At 37.8% G+C, this 17,805-nt stretch overlaps 1 protein-coding gene across 11 annotated transcripts in view; it reads right to left on the bottom strand.

Annotated features, from left to right (window-relative positions):
* Nucleotides 1-17,805, bottom strand: part of itsn1 (intersectin 1 (SH3 domain protein)) — a 54,100-nt gene that overhangs the window by 9,447 nt on the left and 26,848 nt on the right. For 7 of the 11 annotated variants that reach the window (XR_007185743.1, XM_048196400.1, XM_048196402.1 and 4 more), the window contains 18 exons: nt 16,971-17,054; nt 14,645-14,754; nt 13,558-13,769; nt 13,308-13,429; nt 11,714-12,033; nt 11,416-11,587; nt 10,106-10,311; nt 9,584-9,666; nt 9,317-9,483; nt 9,097-9,142; nt 8,720-8,841; nt 8,291-8,414; nt 6,932-7,123; nt 2,422-2,543; nt 2,077-2,183; nt 1,598-1,781; nt 1,261-1,359; nt 243-410 (listed from right to left, as the gene is read on the bottom strand). Coding sequence is in view for 10 of the 11 variants with exons in the window: in XM_048196400.1 (XP_048052357.1) it covers nt 243-410; nt 1,261-1,359; nt 1,598-1,781; nt 2,077-2,183; nt 2,422-2,543; nt 6,932-7,123; nt 8,291-8,414; nt 8,720-8,841; nt 9,097-9,142; nt 9,317-9,483; nt 9,584-9,666; nt 10,106-10,311; nt 11,416-11,587; nt 11,714-12,033; nt 13,308-13,429; nt 13,558-13,769; nt 14,645-14,754; nt 16,971-17,054 (2,640 nt within the window). In the remaining variant the exon portion in view is untranslated. The remainder of the gene's footprint in view (nt 1-242; nt 411-1,260; nt 1,360-1,597; nt 1,782-2,076; nt 2,184-2,421; nt 2,544-6,931; nt 7,124-8,290; nt 8,415-8,719; nt 8,842-9,096; nt 9,143-9,316; nt 9,484-9,583; nt 9,667-10,105; nt 10,312-11,415; nt 11,588-11,713; nt 12,034-13,307; nt 13,430-13,557; nt 13,770-14,644; nt 14,755-16,970; nt 17,055-17,805) is intronic. The other 4 variants (XM_048196405.1, XM_048196407.1, XM_048196409.1 and 1 more) reach the window with 1 other exon arrangement.

Below are 17,805 nucleotides of genomic sequence, written 5' to 3'. Positions count from 1 at the left end.
GTTACTTTAAATTGTAATTTTACTGTATTACTGTTTTTAATGTATTTTTGATCAAATAAATGCAGACTTGGTGAGCATAAGAGATACGTTTATGGATACGTTTATGGATATGGTGCGCAGACCAAAATAGACTCTTTTCAAAATATCTGAAAGCTAATTAAATACAATTCAGTGAAAAAAGTTTATTTTACTAAGTGACTGTTTATGGACTGTGTTTATGCAGCAGGTTTGTGTTCTGGTACCTCTGACAGCCCCTCACACTGCACATGCGCCTGGATCCACTCCAGCCGGTCTGAGTTTTCTTTTTCACGCACTCCTTCGTTGACCTGTGAGCACAGCTCTTCAGCCTTCTCCAGAGCCAGCCGCAGGTGACTGTGGTCCGGGTGGCTTTCTGGAGTGTTCTCTATAATCTGTGCATGAGGAGAGAGAAAAAACATGAGACGATGCTCCCAGATACATGAAGTCAAAGGGAAGTGATGTGAAAATTATGGAAGCTTGTTTCCGCCACAGAATAAAAAAAAGGTAATTGCGACTTTTCTTCTCAGAATTGGGAGTTTATATTTTGCAATTCTGACTTTATAACTCGCAATTGTGAGTTTATATCACAATTCTGTAATAGTCACAATTACGAGATATAAACTCGCAATTCTAAGAAATGAAATCAGCTGACAATTCTGACTCGCAATTGCAAGTTTATATATCAATTCTGAGAAATAAACTCGCAATTCTGAGGAATAGTCACAATTGCGAGGTTTCTAAGAAAAAAGTCATCTGACAATTCTGTCTTTTTATATAAACTCGCAATTCTGAGAAAAAAAGTCAGCCGGCAATTGACATTTTTTTATATCTCAATTCTGAGAAATAGTCACAGTTGAAATATAAACTCACAATTCTGAGAAAAAAAGTCAGCCGGCAATTGACATTTTTCTCATCTTGTAATTCCGACTTTTTTCCCTGCAATTGCGAGTTTATATCTTGCAATTCTGAGAAATAAACTTGCAGTTCTGAGAAAAAAAGTCAGCCAACAATTGACATTTTTCTCACAGTTTTATCCCACAATTCTGACTTTTTGCGAGATTTTCATGATTTTATATCTCTCATTTCTGAGAAAAAAAGTCAGAATTTTGAGACATAAACTTTTTTATTTGATTTCTTTATGTGCTTTTGTAGATGACAGAGTTATGTTTGTTTTCAATGTGTTGTTGGTTCTTATAGTAGTCAGGAAATAGTCAGTTAACTAGATTGTGAGCGTGTACATACGTTTTTGATGATGAGCGGGTATCGGGTGACTCTCTGCATGGGTTTAAGAAGGAAACTTGACAGAGGCATTCCCTTACAGCGAGGGTCCATTGCCAACCTCTGTAAAACAAGCAAACAGGCATAAAAATGCACAAAACAGCAATCATGCAACATCATAGCATTTTTTTTTTTTTTTCAGAAAATATAAAACATCTTGTTAAAATTATTTAAAATGAGGTGTATTTTCAATTAAAAATTGCAAACATTACCACAATAAAGAGGGAAACTGGATTAGAAACAGATAACTATGGATCAAATGGTTGACTTTTCTCGGTTTTTTTTGGTTGACTAGTCTCACCTTAACAAACTCTTTGAATTCGGGCACCTCGTCTGTTTTCTGCTGAATGAGGGTTGCGCCGTTGAGCTGGCAACTGCAGAAGCGGATGTACGGCTGCATGTGAACAAGCTGAGCGGTCAGGATGTCACCAATCATCTTCACCGGCATGCGCTCACCTGACATCTTCTTCCTCACCCGCAACGCCCTGGAGAGACAGTTAGATGGGGCATTCTGGGTAAGCCACATAATGCTCATTATATGGAATTACATCCGATCTATTCTTATAGTTGTCTTAACATCTGTTTAATAAAGCTGTGAAGTGTGAATATTTAATTAATTGACCTGACATGCCACATTACTTTGCACTGCATTCTCATTAATGACTTTAGAGCAATTTCCATCATGGAATAAGCAAAGAGGAAGCTTAAATCAGGGGTTAATTGCATGATGACTAATGATGAGGTAAGGATATCCATTGTATTGACCAAAAGGTGGCGTACTTGAGCAGTTTAATGTTGCACATGATCAGCTCTTTCCAGTTGACAAAGATCATGGCCACCTCCTTCTCCGTCAACAATTCCGAGTCCAGCAGAGGCTTCTGGAAGGTCTGAAAGCAAACCATAAATACATATACATTTTCCTATATGAAATTCTCTCTATCAACTTCATTGCAAACTAACATAATATAGATAATACACATTCATTAAATGGCATCACCTCAGCTATTTCTACTTCCTGGGATGACTTTATAATGAACATCATACAGACAACCACCCTGACGACTAGACTGTTGATCTTTGCCAGTCTATAGGCCTGATTAAACTGTAATTTCCTCCGAGTTTTACCTCAGTAACTAGCTGCAGGTCATTGACATAGTTCTCCTCTGTAACAATAAGTTCATGTATGTATCCCTGCCTCTTCCGTTCCATTGGCGTCAGCATGTCAAGCAGGTGGAGGTCGGCACACCCTGTGAAATGCACAGAGGTCATGCACAGTCAAATCTCATGCTTAGATTAATACATTAAAAATAAGATTAATAATTAATTAGTACATTAATTCAGTTACAACAAGCTGATAGCATGGTCACACATAATATTAAGTGTTTTAACTACGATGTACTTATATAAACAAAACATAGATATAATGTACTTATTGTGCTTGTTGTATTACAAATAGGGTTAAGTGGTATAACAGTGTAATTATGGATGAAATTACAGAAATTAATTACAGCTGTAATTACATGACGGTATTTTTTTAATATAAGCAGTGTTGGGGGTAACGCATTACAAGTAACGCGAGTTACGTAATCAGATTACTTTTTTTCAAGTAACTAGTAAATGCATTACTTTTAAATTTACAACAAAATATCTGAGTTACTTTTTCAAATAAGTAACTTAAGTTACTTTGTTTTCCCATGTACTGACTGACAGTTCTCCTGTGCCCATGTTGAGAGAAATCGGGAGTAAATGCAGAGGTGTTGTGTGCGCTGTGTAAACATGATGGTTATTCTAGGCCAATTCTAGACTAAATGTGAACATACATTTATTCCTTTACTTCTTCTCCTGCGTCCTATTCTTGTGTAATCCAGAATGGCAGCACATCTTAAAGGTTTGTTTGAGCTGCGCCCTCTACTGTACAGGTGTGAATTTGCATTTCCTTCAGCCTGAGGCTTATTCATTTCACTTTTGGTGTGAAAGGGTCTTTACATTTGCCAAAAATATAACTTTTTTTGTTGTTATAAGAACAAACAAGCAGCCCAGATTTAAAAATTAATAATTTTTAATTTTTTAGCGAGTAACGCGATATTGTAATTCATTACTTTTAAAAGTAACTTTCCCCAACACTGAATATAAGTACAATGTAAAAACATGCATGTACACAATAAGTGCATTGTATCAAATCATTAATTTGAATGTTATACATAGCAGTTAAGAAAGCTTAACTCAAGTGGAAGCGATATTACTTTGGTAAGAATAATATTGGAAATAAATGCTGATTTTTTTTTTTTTTTTCACATTTAATTTTAAGGAATAATGTACGATCGTTGTCTTAAAATAAAGCACCCAACATGATGCTTGTTACACTTACCAAATAAATAACTGGACATGCAACATTGATTTGAGTTGAACTTACTTTATTATGTGAGAAGAAAGAGACGGCGGAGTGATACGAGCAGTTACGTATGAACACGTTTGCTCAATTATACAAAAATATTTGACAGCAGAATGCTGTGATTTGTCAATCAGAATCAAATAAGAGGCGTTTAAGAATTGTTTGTTCATTTCTATAGAATATGCATGCAGGTATATTGCTCAAGCATTTCTTGCCATTTGTGCGGCTCATGAATCAAATGACAGCATGTTACTGTACATTCAAAAACATTATGCGTTTAATAGTGACACAATCACTTCATCTGGTAGCAGATTAAAAATAAATAAGCCAGTCTGCAGTTGCCATGGAGTTCTTTAATGGTTACACATCATTTTTTATAAAGGTGGTATGACACTTTTTTTAAAGCTAGGAATTGATGTATATAGTTGAGTTTTTAACTGTACATTCATTTTATTTTCTGATAAAATGCTTTAATAATCAAGTACATTGGTTAATGTTTTGGACATTGTTGTGAGATATTCAGAACAAATGCATTTTATTACACAGTATTGCAAATATCTGATGGGAAAGAAGCAGTTGTGCTTCTGTAGCCCGAGGATGGTTATGTTCACTTAAAATAAAAACAAAAGAAAACCTTGCAACAGACTGATCACGGGCATGATGGACAGTCCATCCAGCCAATAATAAAGCAGCAACCTCAAATACGTCCACACTGTGGAACCAATAAAGAACCACACAGACATGAAATAAACTTGGAAGGAATTTCATGTCTTGTTTTTCAGCAATAAAATTACAATACTGTTATGAGGCAGATAAAAAAAAGAAAGAAATAAAATCAGAGTTCATGTGTTGCAAGTACAATACTGGAGTAAAAATTAATGCCATGCTTTTTTTTTTCCTACATTGGATCATCTAATTGCCCAAAAACTCAGATTTTTGTTCTTATATGTAAAAGAAAATTCCAGTCTTTCATGTTGCACTTGTAAACATCTATTTATTCATAAGCATTTGTGATTAGAAGGGTATTAAGCTTATATTCAGTACATTAATCTTTTACGTAATGCAGTTTAGGGTTTCAGTCAAAGCATGACAATTAAATTTCATAAAATTTGGACTTTCTAAATGCTCTCTACTGACTACTTGTACTTCCATTTTTATGTTTTCCAGTAAAGGACGGTGTACATACTGCAGTGGATTTTTTTGTTTTTAAAACACTATGCATAACATTTTTTTGATCATTATAAAAATAGTGAGCTGTTGTATCAAGAACAACTTGAAATCTAGTGTTCTCAAATCAACATCAACATTTCAAAAATAATTGCAAGTTCAATCAACATGACAGAATGATGACAGCAAACGATTGAGAATACAAAAAAAAAAAAAAGAAAAAGAAAAAAGCATTCATCCATCTATATGGGAAATACAATTGTACAAGCAATGAACCCCCGAAAACCCAATCATGTGAGGGAGTACGTCCCTTACAGCAACATTTTATACATTTTGTACGCACTTTGTCTCTCACTGTACCATTAACCTTAAGTGGCAGTTGTGCAGTTTTTTTGGTTTGCAACACCAATTCTCAACCCCCGTCACATTGACACAACGAAACAATCAAAATGAAGAACAAACTAAAAACAAAAACCAAACGAAAACAAAACAAGAGACAAGCAAGCACACAAACACAAATCAATCCATCCACTGTTTTGGTATGAACATGTAACAAACAATGACACAGAGAGGCATGTGACTGGACCGGATGAACTGAGACGTCCATCTTGTCCGTCAAATTGACTGACAGCACCTGTGTGTATTGGAAGGGGTGAGGGGGGAGGGGTTGTTCTGAATGACACACAATAGCATTCTACATGAAGTCCACATATATCCAACCATTTGGGGACATCTGACATGGTATATACTTGTTTTCACTATATAAAGACTTGTTTTTTTTAAGATACATTTTGGCAACCAAAAAGTATGACATCTTGATATTTCAATTGGTTGGATATGCTGTACACATCGCTATGGTCTCAATTCCACATATTTGAGCTTTGATGAGTTGCAATGACACTAATAAGCACGTCAAGTTATGATACTGCACCCCGTTACGTCATGACTCATGAATAGTGGGTCATTCTGTGGTGCTATGGTCCAATGAGAAACCATGGGGGCGGGGCTTGGTGGAGCGGAAAGCGTGCATTAGTCGGATGAAGCGGTGGAACTTAACACTGAATGAAACCATTTTGATTGGTTGCTTCAAAACAGCTTTTTTTTTTTTTTTTACCTACGGGCTTTGGGGCGAGATCATAGAAAGCCACAAAAGGACCCACTATCCAGCACTTTCATTTGATTAGTGTTTCAATTCATTGTACAAATTCAGTGTGAATGATTAATTTCATGAATTTGTAAAAGAAAAAAAGGAAAGAGATCCTTTAAAATATTAGGCATTCTTGTTTATTTAATTGCTTTAATGCGGAGGATGCTTTGGCGAGCTTTTACGGTTCTGAAAATTGAGGTTAATGACTGCTCTCTGTAGTATTCGTCTCTTCTGGCCACAAAGCCAGCTGGGGGGGGCAGTCACATGATCAATGTTCCATCTCCCATCATCCCGCTGGGCACAGTTTAAGGGATAGTGGGTCGCTTTGAGGACTTTCAAGGCTGAGTGGGATATGGGCAACATAAGAGTCCTAGAAAGAGGAAAACACAGCACATAAGCCAAAAAAAAGGAAAAAAAAAAATCTAAATAAAAAAGGAAAGAAAAGAAAAACCACAATGTGCAAAAATCTTTACGAGCTAGGAGAACTAAATGAACTCTGCAAGACACTCTTCACAAGACGCCACAATGACGAGGACACGAGCATGCAGGCATAGAGAGAAAGAGATGAGATTCTACTTAATGCTCTACAACATGAGGTGAGAGGTTGCTTGGAAACAGGAAGAGGAGGGGCTTCAGTGTGGCAGAGGATAAGGACTGGACATTGGACGCTCTATAACTCACCACACCGTGAGGACATAACTAAAACTAATTTTGAGAAGGTCCTCAAAGATGTGAAAGAAATGATTGTTATGAAAGTATTTTAGACCACACTGGCACTGATGTTATTGGTGACGCTTTAAAGCCAATTCGTTTCTCATAAGGACATGAATTTTCAGAATCGTTTTATCTGTATTTTTTTGTTTGAGCAGGATAGAGAGAAGTTCAGTGTGAGCGTGTGTATAAGATACAGGAGAACATTCTGGACTCACATTGTTGGCTGGGGTCTGTGTCAGTGGTCAGCTTGACGTAGTTTGAAGGGAAAAGGCCAACAGAACCATTCAGCTCTCCTTTCCACCAATCAGGATCCTCTCTGCTCAAAACATTGATGATCTGGCCCTTCCCGAAAGGCAGCTCGTCATCGTTCTGAGCTATGTAGTCATACATGCCAATCACTTGGCACACTATGAATGGGAAACATAAAATGCACAAGTATAATGTATGTATATATATGTGTGTGTGTGTATATATATATATATATATATATATATATATATATATATATATATATATATATATATATATATATATATATATATATATATATATATATATATACACACATACATACACACACACACACACACACACACACACACACACACACACACACACACACACACGCACACACACTTTGTCTTACATTAATACAAGTAGATAAAGATGATTTCAACAAAAAATATGCAAAAAAACATTTTCAATATTTAAATATACAGAAATGCTTTTTCTATATTTTTACACATTTTTCAATTGGACTTTTGAAACTCTATTTCTATATTTATCCTTAAATAATGTAATATAATTAAATATTTATTCCTGATTGTTAAGAGTATTTGGTAGATTACCTTTATTTATCAACCATGACAACATGTAAATAATATGAAAACAAACTTGATAATGGTGTATAGGGTACTAAACAGTAGACAATAGGGTGTAATGGTACATGTACATCACGGTTCGGTTCATGCAGTCAGACAATGAATACAGTCAGTCACAGGCCATCTACACTGCAATCCAGAAGGGGGTGCGTGCGGTAATACAGCCCTGTTTGCTAACCGCCACAACAGGAAAAAACACAGAAGACGAGGAACAGATGATCTGTGCATAGATATGTTTATGTGAAATCTCTCAACCTGTTTTTCAACTACAGAAAAACAGCTTGAGAATAATATCTCACATAGCATTATATTTACCTCTAGCAAGTAATTTAGTATCCACAGCACGTTAGTGAAAGGACTCCCCGTATATAGTTTACAGCATTAGCTGAGATTTTATTTTTATCCTTAAGAAAATGTTAATTATAGTTGAATTTATTTAAAGACAATTTGTTCAATAAACCACTGTTTAACAAAAAGAAGAAAAAAGAAGCGATTTTATGTTTAGCCCCCCCCCCCCTGGCTGCACCCGTACCGAACTGTGACTTCAATACCGAGGTACGTACCGAACCGTCATGTTTGTGTACCGTTACACACCTACTAAACAACATGCTCAAACTCGACATATTGCCTCAAACCTTTTAATTATGAGAAGAGCAAGTACAAGAGAAACACTTTCTTTATTAAGTTCTGTACCTGCATTGGGTGTTGGTAGCTTGGGTGGGTTGGGCTCTGTGGGTGTGGTCTTACTGGTGCTGGGGCTCAATAATTTTACATAATTAGCTGGAAACCAGCCAATCTGACGCTTCTTTCCTCTCGCCTGCAGAGAGCAATAGCAGTGGGCCATTAACATGAATTTGAAGTAAAAATTTAACATACAATCTGAATAAAAATTATTTATGAGGAACAGTGATATCTCACTGGTATCATCATATCACTCCACATGTACAAACAAAAAATAAAACTCAGTAAATCTGAGTACGAATAAGTAAATGTAACATTACAGAGAACCAAATATGAGTCACTTCTATAACTACAGATTATATTAAATGTTTTATTAGTGAAGGAAAAGGTTTGTGTTAAAGTGTGGGTGCATTTAACAGCACGTCTGTGTGTTTTTCAGACCTGAAGTTCTCCTTCCCACCATCCTCCTGGGTTTTTCTTGCGAATGAGAATGAGCTGGCCTGGTGCTAGGGTGAGCTGCTCCGCCCCGGTGGCTGTGTAAGGGGCGATCACCTGGGCAATTTCTGAACGCAGAAGAAAAACAGGTAAAAGGAGAGAAGAGGACCGATCTCTAATAAAATGCTGTTATGGTCTAATTTTGGTCTCTGAGTTCCGTTATGAAGGCCACAAAACTGAAAAAACTTTTCAAAACTTTTTTTCTCTCTCTCTCTCTCTCTCTCTCTCTCTCTCTCTCTCAGACCACAACAACTAAACAAAAATTCTAATCAAACAGTAGAAGTTTAATGAGAGAGTTATAGCATGTGAGCACCAGTACCCACCTGGTTTCTTCCCTAAACTTCCTGATTTCCCAGCAGATCCCAATCCCTAGAAAATAAGTGGAAAGAATGCTATGGTTATACTGGTCTATTGGTTTAAAATCTTCCTTATTTTGACTACAATAACTTTTTTGCATGCAACTATATATATATACAAAGTACTGCTTAAGAAACACTTCAAGTTCAAACAATTCCAGTTCTGTTGAATATTCTAAGCCATTACCTCCGATTCTTTAGGTTTGACATAATTTGAAGGGAAGACCCCGGTCTTTCCGCCCACAGTGCCAGTCCACCAATCTCCTTCTTTCTTTGTGACCGTGATGACATCACCTTGCTGGAAGGTCAAGTCACCCTGCTCACTGCTTTCATATGTATACATGGCCACATACTCTGTGATAGACAAAATAACACAAAGACTTTCAGATACAAAATGATTAAGAAGAGAGAGTAAGAAACAGACGATCCATCAAGTTGTCGCTGGTATTCTGACCTTCTCCAAGATCCGTGGGTTTGTTTGGAGAGGGACTGGGTCTCTTAACACTGGGAGGGCTATCTGAAGAGCCAGACTCAATACTGAAACAGAACAACAGCATTCATAAACTCAACATTACAGTCCAGATGAAACCACCAACCACGCTTTCAACATCACAAGCAAACAGGTACTTCACAACGGAGTCTGGATTAAAGTCAATATAATTATTGGAAGAGTGAACTTCCCTTTCAATGAAACACCACGACTATTAATTACATAAAAACTTTCCAAAGCTTTATGTTTATTAAAAAACATTACTTTTTAATTGTTGTGTCTATCATGTTATGCTCGAAAAGTGATAAATTATATATATTACAAATATAATATTATTAAAAATCTATGCTATTTTGCACATGAACTGAAAACTGAAATAAACATGTCAACAGGCTAATTTATTGAATTTATGCATCAATATTGGCTGATGAACTATCCCCCGAAGAAAAAACAACAAGGTAATGATATAATTGCACAGATACACACCTCATAGATTTCCGGACGGGCCCAGAGATTAGTTTGACGTAAGATTTTGGGAACCATCCTCTCTGCCCTTGCACCTCTCCAAACCACCACATATCCTGCTGCTCCAGTACGGTGATCACGTCATTTTTGTTAAAGTTTAGGTGATTGTCTTTCTTGGCTCTCCATGGGTACAAAGCCTGTGCCTGCAGACCCTCCACCTTCTCACCCTAAAAATATGAATGAGAGCGAGTGTTTTCAAAATGAAACCAATATAAAAAGATTGACAGTAATGCAATTATATCCCAGTACCTAAAACTAGGTAACCACCATCTTAAAGTGCCATTATTATGCTTTTTCGGATATTAACCTCATGTGAAGTGAAATAGCTGTTTGTGAATGTAAAAGGTCTAAAAACTTTCAAAGCTCAAAGTTCATGATAAATGGAGTTATTGTCTCCCAAAAGAAAAATAAACGATTCTGAACTGCTGAAACGAGTCATCAGTAAATACAGCAAGATCCTACGTAGGCTTGTAACAAATTCGCATGATGCCATTGCCAGCCTATGGTCTTCATTGGCTGCCTGTAAACGTCTACTTTGACCCTCAAACACTGTAGTTGTAGCTGAGGCCTGGAAGAGTTTGGTTCATGTTGTCACCATGTAGAAAAGACACTGTTTTCTGTGCTGCGAAGGCAAATCCACTTGCACTTCCAAAGGATGAGGACTCAGGCTCGAATTGATATAGTACAGGTGTCATTGTTACTCTTCGTATCAATGTGTACGCAAGCGCTGAGGAAGATCCGAAGCTGAAAGTCAGATATGGTATTGGGCGCTTTGTTTACGACATGCAATGTTAGCGGTAGACCAATCACAACTGACTGGACCATCTGACCAATCAGAGCAGAGTAGGCTCGCTTTGAAAGGAGGGGTTTAGAGAGACCGAATCCTTAATTTCAGACACTATGAGAAAAGAACTGTAGAATGTATATTATGTATTATGTATATTATGAGAAAGTGTGTTTTGACCTTGGATGCATGTAAACCTATTGTAAGGAGACCTTCTAAACAAAATTAGAAATGTTTAATATAGCATAATAGGGGCACTTCAACAAAAGACGAATGATGTGATTCTTTTCATATGCAGCAACAATAATAGCCTGAAAGAAAGATGCCTTAAATTCATGAACATATTGTGTAGATAGAGAAATTTTGCATCTATACATATTTACTCCTTACAAGTTGATAAATTACATTTTAAATTTTAAATACATTTAATGTACATTTCCCATTCATGGAGAAGAGCAGTATTTGAGAGGGAATCTCATATGCGTACCTGGCCGAGCACAGGTGAGGGTGAGGAACCGGACAGCGTGGCAGGGGTGAAAGCAGAACGCTGTCTGATCTGCCCCCCACTGGGCACTGACAGGGACGGCTGAGTGGGCTGTGTCGGCCATGCATCCCAACCATCGCTGTCCTGCTTCTCCACTGTAGAGTTAGATGGCCATCTAAAATTCACATGAGCACAGAATAAAAATGGATGCAGATAAACCTCAGGCATATTTAAGAGACAATATTCTGCCTGTACTGAGAAAATATATCTGTAAATGTCTTTTCATGGACAAACTACTTACGTAGTGCTGAAATCTGCCCAGTTACTGGATGTTGAGGAAGAGGATGTGGTGGGGCATGGAGGGGCAGGGGCTGAGGTGGGTGGGGCTATCGATGCAGGCTCTGTGGAGACTGGCTGTATGGGTGTGGCTGTGGTCGATGAAGAAGCGGATGACATATGGGAGCCCAATTTAGGGGTGGAACTAGAAGAAGCGCTAGCCCTCAAACTAAGAGGAACTTCAGATTCTGGAATCTTCTCTGCATAATTGGCAGGAAACCAGCCGGTCTTCCCTTTAATCTCTCCTCCTAACCATCCAGGTTCACCTGTCTGAGACTCATCCACCTGACAAGATAAAGCAAAAGAAAGCCATAGAATCAAGGATGTGAAAGGACACAAAACAATAATCTAAAATAACTGAGTGATGAAGAATCACAGCATCTTCATTGTGATATGCATCAGAGATCTGAATACAAACACAAGAATCAGAATACACAGTGCACAGCGACTGTATGTAATAAAATAAATGACTCATGTTTCAGGAAATGGAATGGCCTCTCTGAGTCAGCTAATGCCAAACATAGCAAAGCCTCTGAAATCTTGCAAAAGACTCAACAACAGACACACACAAGTAGCCACATATTATGATCTCTGTACAGGGTGTGTTTTAGCCCAGTGACAGATGAACAATACAGAAAATCATCAAGGACAAAGACAAACTAGAAACAAATAAAAGTGCATGAGGAGCAGAAAACCTAACTTACCCACTCTCCCTTCACCTTCAGGCAGAGTGAGCAAAGGGAGGACAGAGGCAGGGTCAGAGGTCAGTAAATGTGCAGACTAACTGCACACATGCATTCTCTCTCACACATGAAGCAGAAACAAATCGCACACTCTCTGGCAAGCACACCTCATTCAGAGCATAAACGGATACACTCTTGGACTAAAACTAATCCTCAAATTTCCCAAATAACTAGAGTGTTATTGATAAGATTTTTGTATTATTAATTACTGTAAAATAACAGACTAAAATAAATTAAAATATATTAACTATTGCTTTAAATCATCTATATACACTACCATTCAAACGTTTAGGGTTGGCAAGCTTTTTAATGTTTTAGAAATAAGTCTCTTATGCTCACCAAGACTGCATTTATGTAATCAAAATACAGTAAAAACAGTAATATTGTGAAATATTATTACAATTTAAAATAAAGGTTTTCTATTTGAATACATTTTAAAATGTAACTTATTCCAGTGATGGTAAATCTTTTCAGCATCATTACTCCAGTCTTCAGTGTCACATGATCCTTCAGAAATCATTCTAATATGCTGATTTGCTCAGGAAACATTTATTATTATTATCAATGTTGAAATTATGCTGTTATGAAATCTTTCATAAACGTATGTCTTTACTGTCACTTTCGATCAATTTAATGGCTCCTTGCTGATTAGTATTCATTTCTTAAAAAATACGTCTTACTGACCCCAACCTTTGAACAGTATTGTATGTCTTTCAGAACATTTAATGAGTAAAATAATAATAATTAATAATAAAAACCCTTATACACATTTTGGTATTACAAAAGTGTGAATACACTTCCTAACAGTTGGCTTACCATCACTATGTCTCCAGGATGGATGGTGATCTCATCGTGGCTGCGGGCTTCAAAGGGATACAGTGCTCTATAGTAGACCACCTTTACCTTCTCCTGATTAAAACCAGACACTGGGATCTTATCTGTAACACAAAAACATATAAGTCAAAGTTAAGTCGATTTATGCCATCTCAATATCGATAAATAAACAAAAATCAGCTGCAAAAGCAATCCAATTCATGTCTGGTTCTACAATCTTCTTTTCTCTCACCTGCCATAGACCAGGGGGTCTGAGCCTGTAGTTTTCCTGGTTGCGGATGCTGCGTGAAGAGTTTGGAGAGGTTATCTTGTATTTCGGCTCTGCTGTGGTTCTCCTCTTCACTCACTCGGCTCATCCAGGCCTGAGGCACAGGAGGAGTAGGAGCTTTGCCCAGCCCGTCGTCTCTCCATGCTGGAGAGACACCCTCATCTGCCCCTGACAACCTGGAGGAAAGTAAGCAACAAAATGAATGCCTGTTAAAAACTTAAAGGGATAGTTCACCCAAAAATGAAAATTTGATGTTTATCTGCTTACCCCCAGCGCATCCAAGATGTAGGTGACTTTGTTTCTTCAGTAGAACACAAATGATAATTTTTAACTCCAACCGTTGCCGTCTGTCAATCAAATAATGCTAGTGGATGGGAACTTCTACTATAAGAGTAAATAAAACTTGCATAGACAAGTCCAAATTAAACCCTGCGGCTCGTGACGACACATTGATGTCCTAAGACACAAAATGATCGGTTTGTGCGAGAAACCGAACAGTATTTATATAATTTTTTACCTCTAATACACCACTATGTCCAACTGCATTCATCACTCGATTCATTTGGTCTGATCGCGCTCTGACAGCGGCAGTGATGTCTCGCGCATATACTTCAATGAGAGCGAGACATCACTGCTGCTGTCAGAGTGCGATCAGACCTTACTAACGAGTGCTGCACGCGGTTGGACATAGTGGTGTATTAGAGTTAAAAAATGATATAAATACTGTTCGGTTTCTCACACAAACCGATCGTTTCATGTCTTAGGACATCAATGTGTCGTCACGAGCCTCAGGGTTTCATTTGGACTTGTCTATGCAAGTTTTATTTACTCTTATATTAGAAGTTCCCATCCACTAGCATTATTTGACTGACAGACGGCAACGGTTGGAGTTAAAAATCATCATTTGTGTTCTACTGAAGAAACAAAGTCACCTACATCTTGGATGCGCTGGGGGTAAGCAGATAAACATCAAATTTTCATTTTTGGGTGAACTATCCCTTTAAAGTGATTTTTTCCCTGCAACGAATAGCCATAGAAGAACATAAAATACCTAGACTCTTGTAATTCTGTGGACTTTCTGTCATGTGACGGCTGGGTGATGTCAGCCTCCAGCTCCTTTTGTTTCTGCCTCTGTTGCTTGTTGTGGATTTCTCTCAGCTCCTGCAATGCATGATGGGATATTGGAGGACAGGTAAGGGGGAATATAGGGGGCAACGGGGCTCTGTTTGCACTCTCTCACATTTAGACACTCGACACGTTCACAGCTGCTCCCTGCAAGTGCTGTCTGGACAATCGGTCTCAGTCACCGGAATCATATTTCTCCATCTTACTAAAGCATAAAAGATGTCAAAAGTTTCTACTGACTATCCCAAACTATTTGATACTCTCTGCTATCTCTAAACTTTTTAAATATTTAAAAAAGAAAATTGCATATACACTTTGTGTGCTTGACTGTATGATTTATGTAAATGTTTACAATGTTCATAAATGGCAAATAACCCACTAATGTAGTATGCATAAATCGTACACTTGCATGGTACATGGTGCAAACTGCATAGTGACTGTGTTCATGATGGCAGGCTGCAATGCCTGCTTGATAACTTCACATGAACCACTAAGGTCACAAGAGAGGAAAAATGGAAATCTCAAGAAAAGCGGACTGTTTCAGCAGACCAATGGAAACACTGCTGCTTATGTAATGCATACCATTCCAACAATAAGCAAGCTCTTTGGGAAACACCATCAGGATACGGTAGAGGAGTCAGATGTTATTTAAAAAAAAAAAAAAAAAAAAAAAAAAAAAACAAGATTAAAATGACAGATCTGTTGATAGCATATACTTATTTCTGAGTGTATATTCTTATTTCTATGTTCTGGGATCTCTTATTGAAGCTCCATTTCTGTTCAAGGTTTAATGTTACATAAGCACAGTTTACATAAATTAGAGCAATCATGGACAGATCACTGCAAGCGGTTTGGTAATAGACAGACTCCAAAAAGGACAGAGAGAGTTAGCCATTCAAGTGTAAAACACACATTTACACACCAAAGCAGTGTCAAAGGATGTGAGTGTTTAGATTTCATGAACCAGACGTGCAATCTCTAATGCATTTGTAAATTCACACACTGAAGGTCTGCTTGTGAGGTCTGCTTCTGCAAACAAGTTCACTGACACAGTTTTTCTAGTCAATACCACCTACACTCTCTACTATATAGTATATTTTTGATCACACCAAGACCAAAGTAACTAAATGACATGAAACTATAAAATTACGTAAAAAAAAAAAAAAAAAAAAAAAATTTGCACTAAAAAACTATTTATATATTATGTCTAATGCTACATTTCTGTCAATTTCTGAAGAATAAATTTTTCAGCATCCAACTAAATAAATAAATGCTAGAACCACAGCCAGTGGGGGAAAAAACAGAACACTGCAAAACAACATGTCTCAAATTAGGTGCAAATGAGTTCCTGAAGATGCACCGTTTTGCTTTACATGTAGTTACTCTATTTTGAAAATGTTTTGGGCACAATTCTGGATACTTCAAAATGATGTTCTCCTAAAGTGACTAGAATGTAAAGCCCAAAGTATACTTCACTTTTTACGTGTATGAGAGGGTCAGCGTACAGTGCGTGTGATGCGAATTTCGTCATCAGAAAGGTGGCAACCGTGCCCTGGGGGGCGTCGATTCACAAGGTAGTTGAAGAAAAACTGCATAAACGGAACAGACCAGAATGCAAGCATGCTATAGCGACGATGGAGGCCTACATAGACGCAAGATTGTGTCAAGTTAGAAAGTACCCTCATTTGTACAACTCTAGCATGAAAGAAAACAAAGATGTTTACATGGATTGTAACTCGTGGAGAGAGATTGCTCAAAACCGTGCATGCGTTGAATTCCTGTTTTCACACACGTGTCAAATTAAGTATACTTTGCAAGGCTGTGCATTCGACTGTGCACATACGCTCGTGTACACATAAAAAAAGGAAGTATTCTTTGGGCTTTAATGTAAAATGACAGTAAAATACCTGCAGAAAAATAGCTGCTAAGCTTTTAAAGAGAAGAATGTATCCCCCAAAAATGTTGAAGTCCAGGTTCATGCATAAGATTGCTTTTGAAACTAACTGATGCACATGGCTTGGTAAAAAAGCAGCACGATCAACCTTAGGCGTTAATTATGCTGATCCAAGACCAGCCTCAGATCAGTGTGCAAAAGGAATGGCTTTTTATCGATACGTGAAGGTTTAGAATAGCTACTACGCTGCCTTTGATGGGCTTCTCAAAGGGAGCTGGAGGAGGTGCAGTGAGACACACGAGCAGAGGACGCGGTTTAGGGTGAAATCAAAGGTCAGGGGGGAGAGGGAAGGAATGACCTGAAAGTAGAAGTGTATATGCTTCAAACAGGCCAGCAGTGCTGCGAGACAGTCCAACAGCACCTCGTCCACAGAGCTCCCTGACTGCAAGAGACACAGAGCCACCCATACGGTGACAGGTCAAAGGTCATACCACCATCATCATTGTTATCATCATCATCATCATTGTTTGCACTATGTACTAATGTGTACTCCACTCTACCCAATGCAGAACCTCTTAAAGTTAATCATTTTTAAGCATAGAACGGGAAACAAACAGACTAGACAAAACATCTGAACCAAAGCAGAGCAGCGAAGCCGTTGCTCTGTTAATTAGTGCGAGCTACAAGCTTGGAAATAAAACCCTCCAAAATGATTATTTCAGGAATATTATTGATCAGGGCTCGACAATAAAGATGGACCCATGTCACAGGGTCAGTACGAAAGACTTGAGTATGCTCAGGTGGAAGATGCACAAAAAAACAGCGAGACGCGATACAACGACCAAAGAGTTCTTCTGGTGCATGTCCAAACAATTAAAAAACAAGAGCGTATCCTACATATATCCACCCTTAAAGGGTTAGTTCACCCAAAAATGAAAATTATCCCATGATTTACTCACCCTCAACCCCATCCTAGGTGTATATGACTATCTTCTTTCATACATTCGAACACAATCGGAGATATATTTTAAAATATCCTGGCTCTTCCAAGCTTTATAATGGCAGTGAATGAGGCGCCAGATTTCCACACGTAATCCACACGGATCCGGGAGGTTAATAAAGGCCTTCTGAAGCGAAACGATGGGTTTTTGTAATAAAAATATCCATATTTAAAACATTAACTATAATAACCA

This window comes from Megalobrama amblycephala, linkage group LG7 (genome assembly GCF_018812025.1).
Source record: "Megalobrama amblycephala isolate DHTTF-2021 linkage group LG7, ASM1881202v1, whole genome shotgun sequence".
NCBI classification, from domain to species: domain Eukaryota; kingdom Metazoa; phylum Chordata; class Actinopteri; order Cypriniformes; family Xenocyprididae; genus Megalobrama; species Megalobrama amblycephala.
This window is presented reverse-complemented; position numbering and strand designations above follow the sequence as displayed.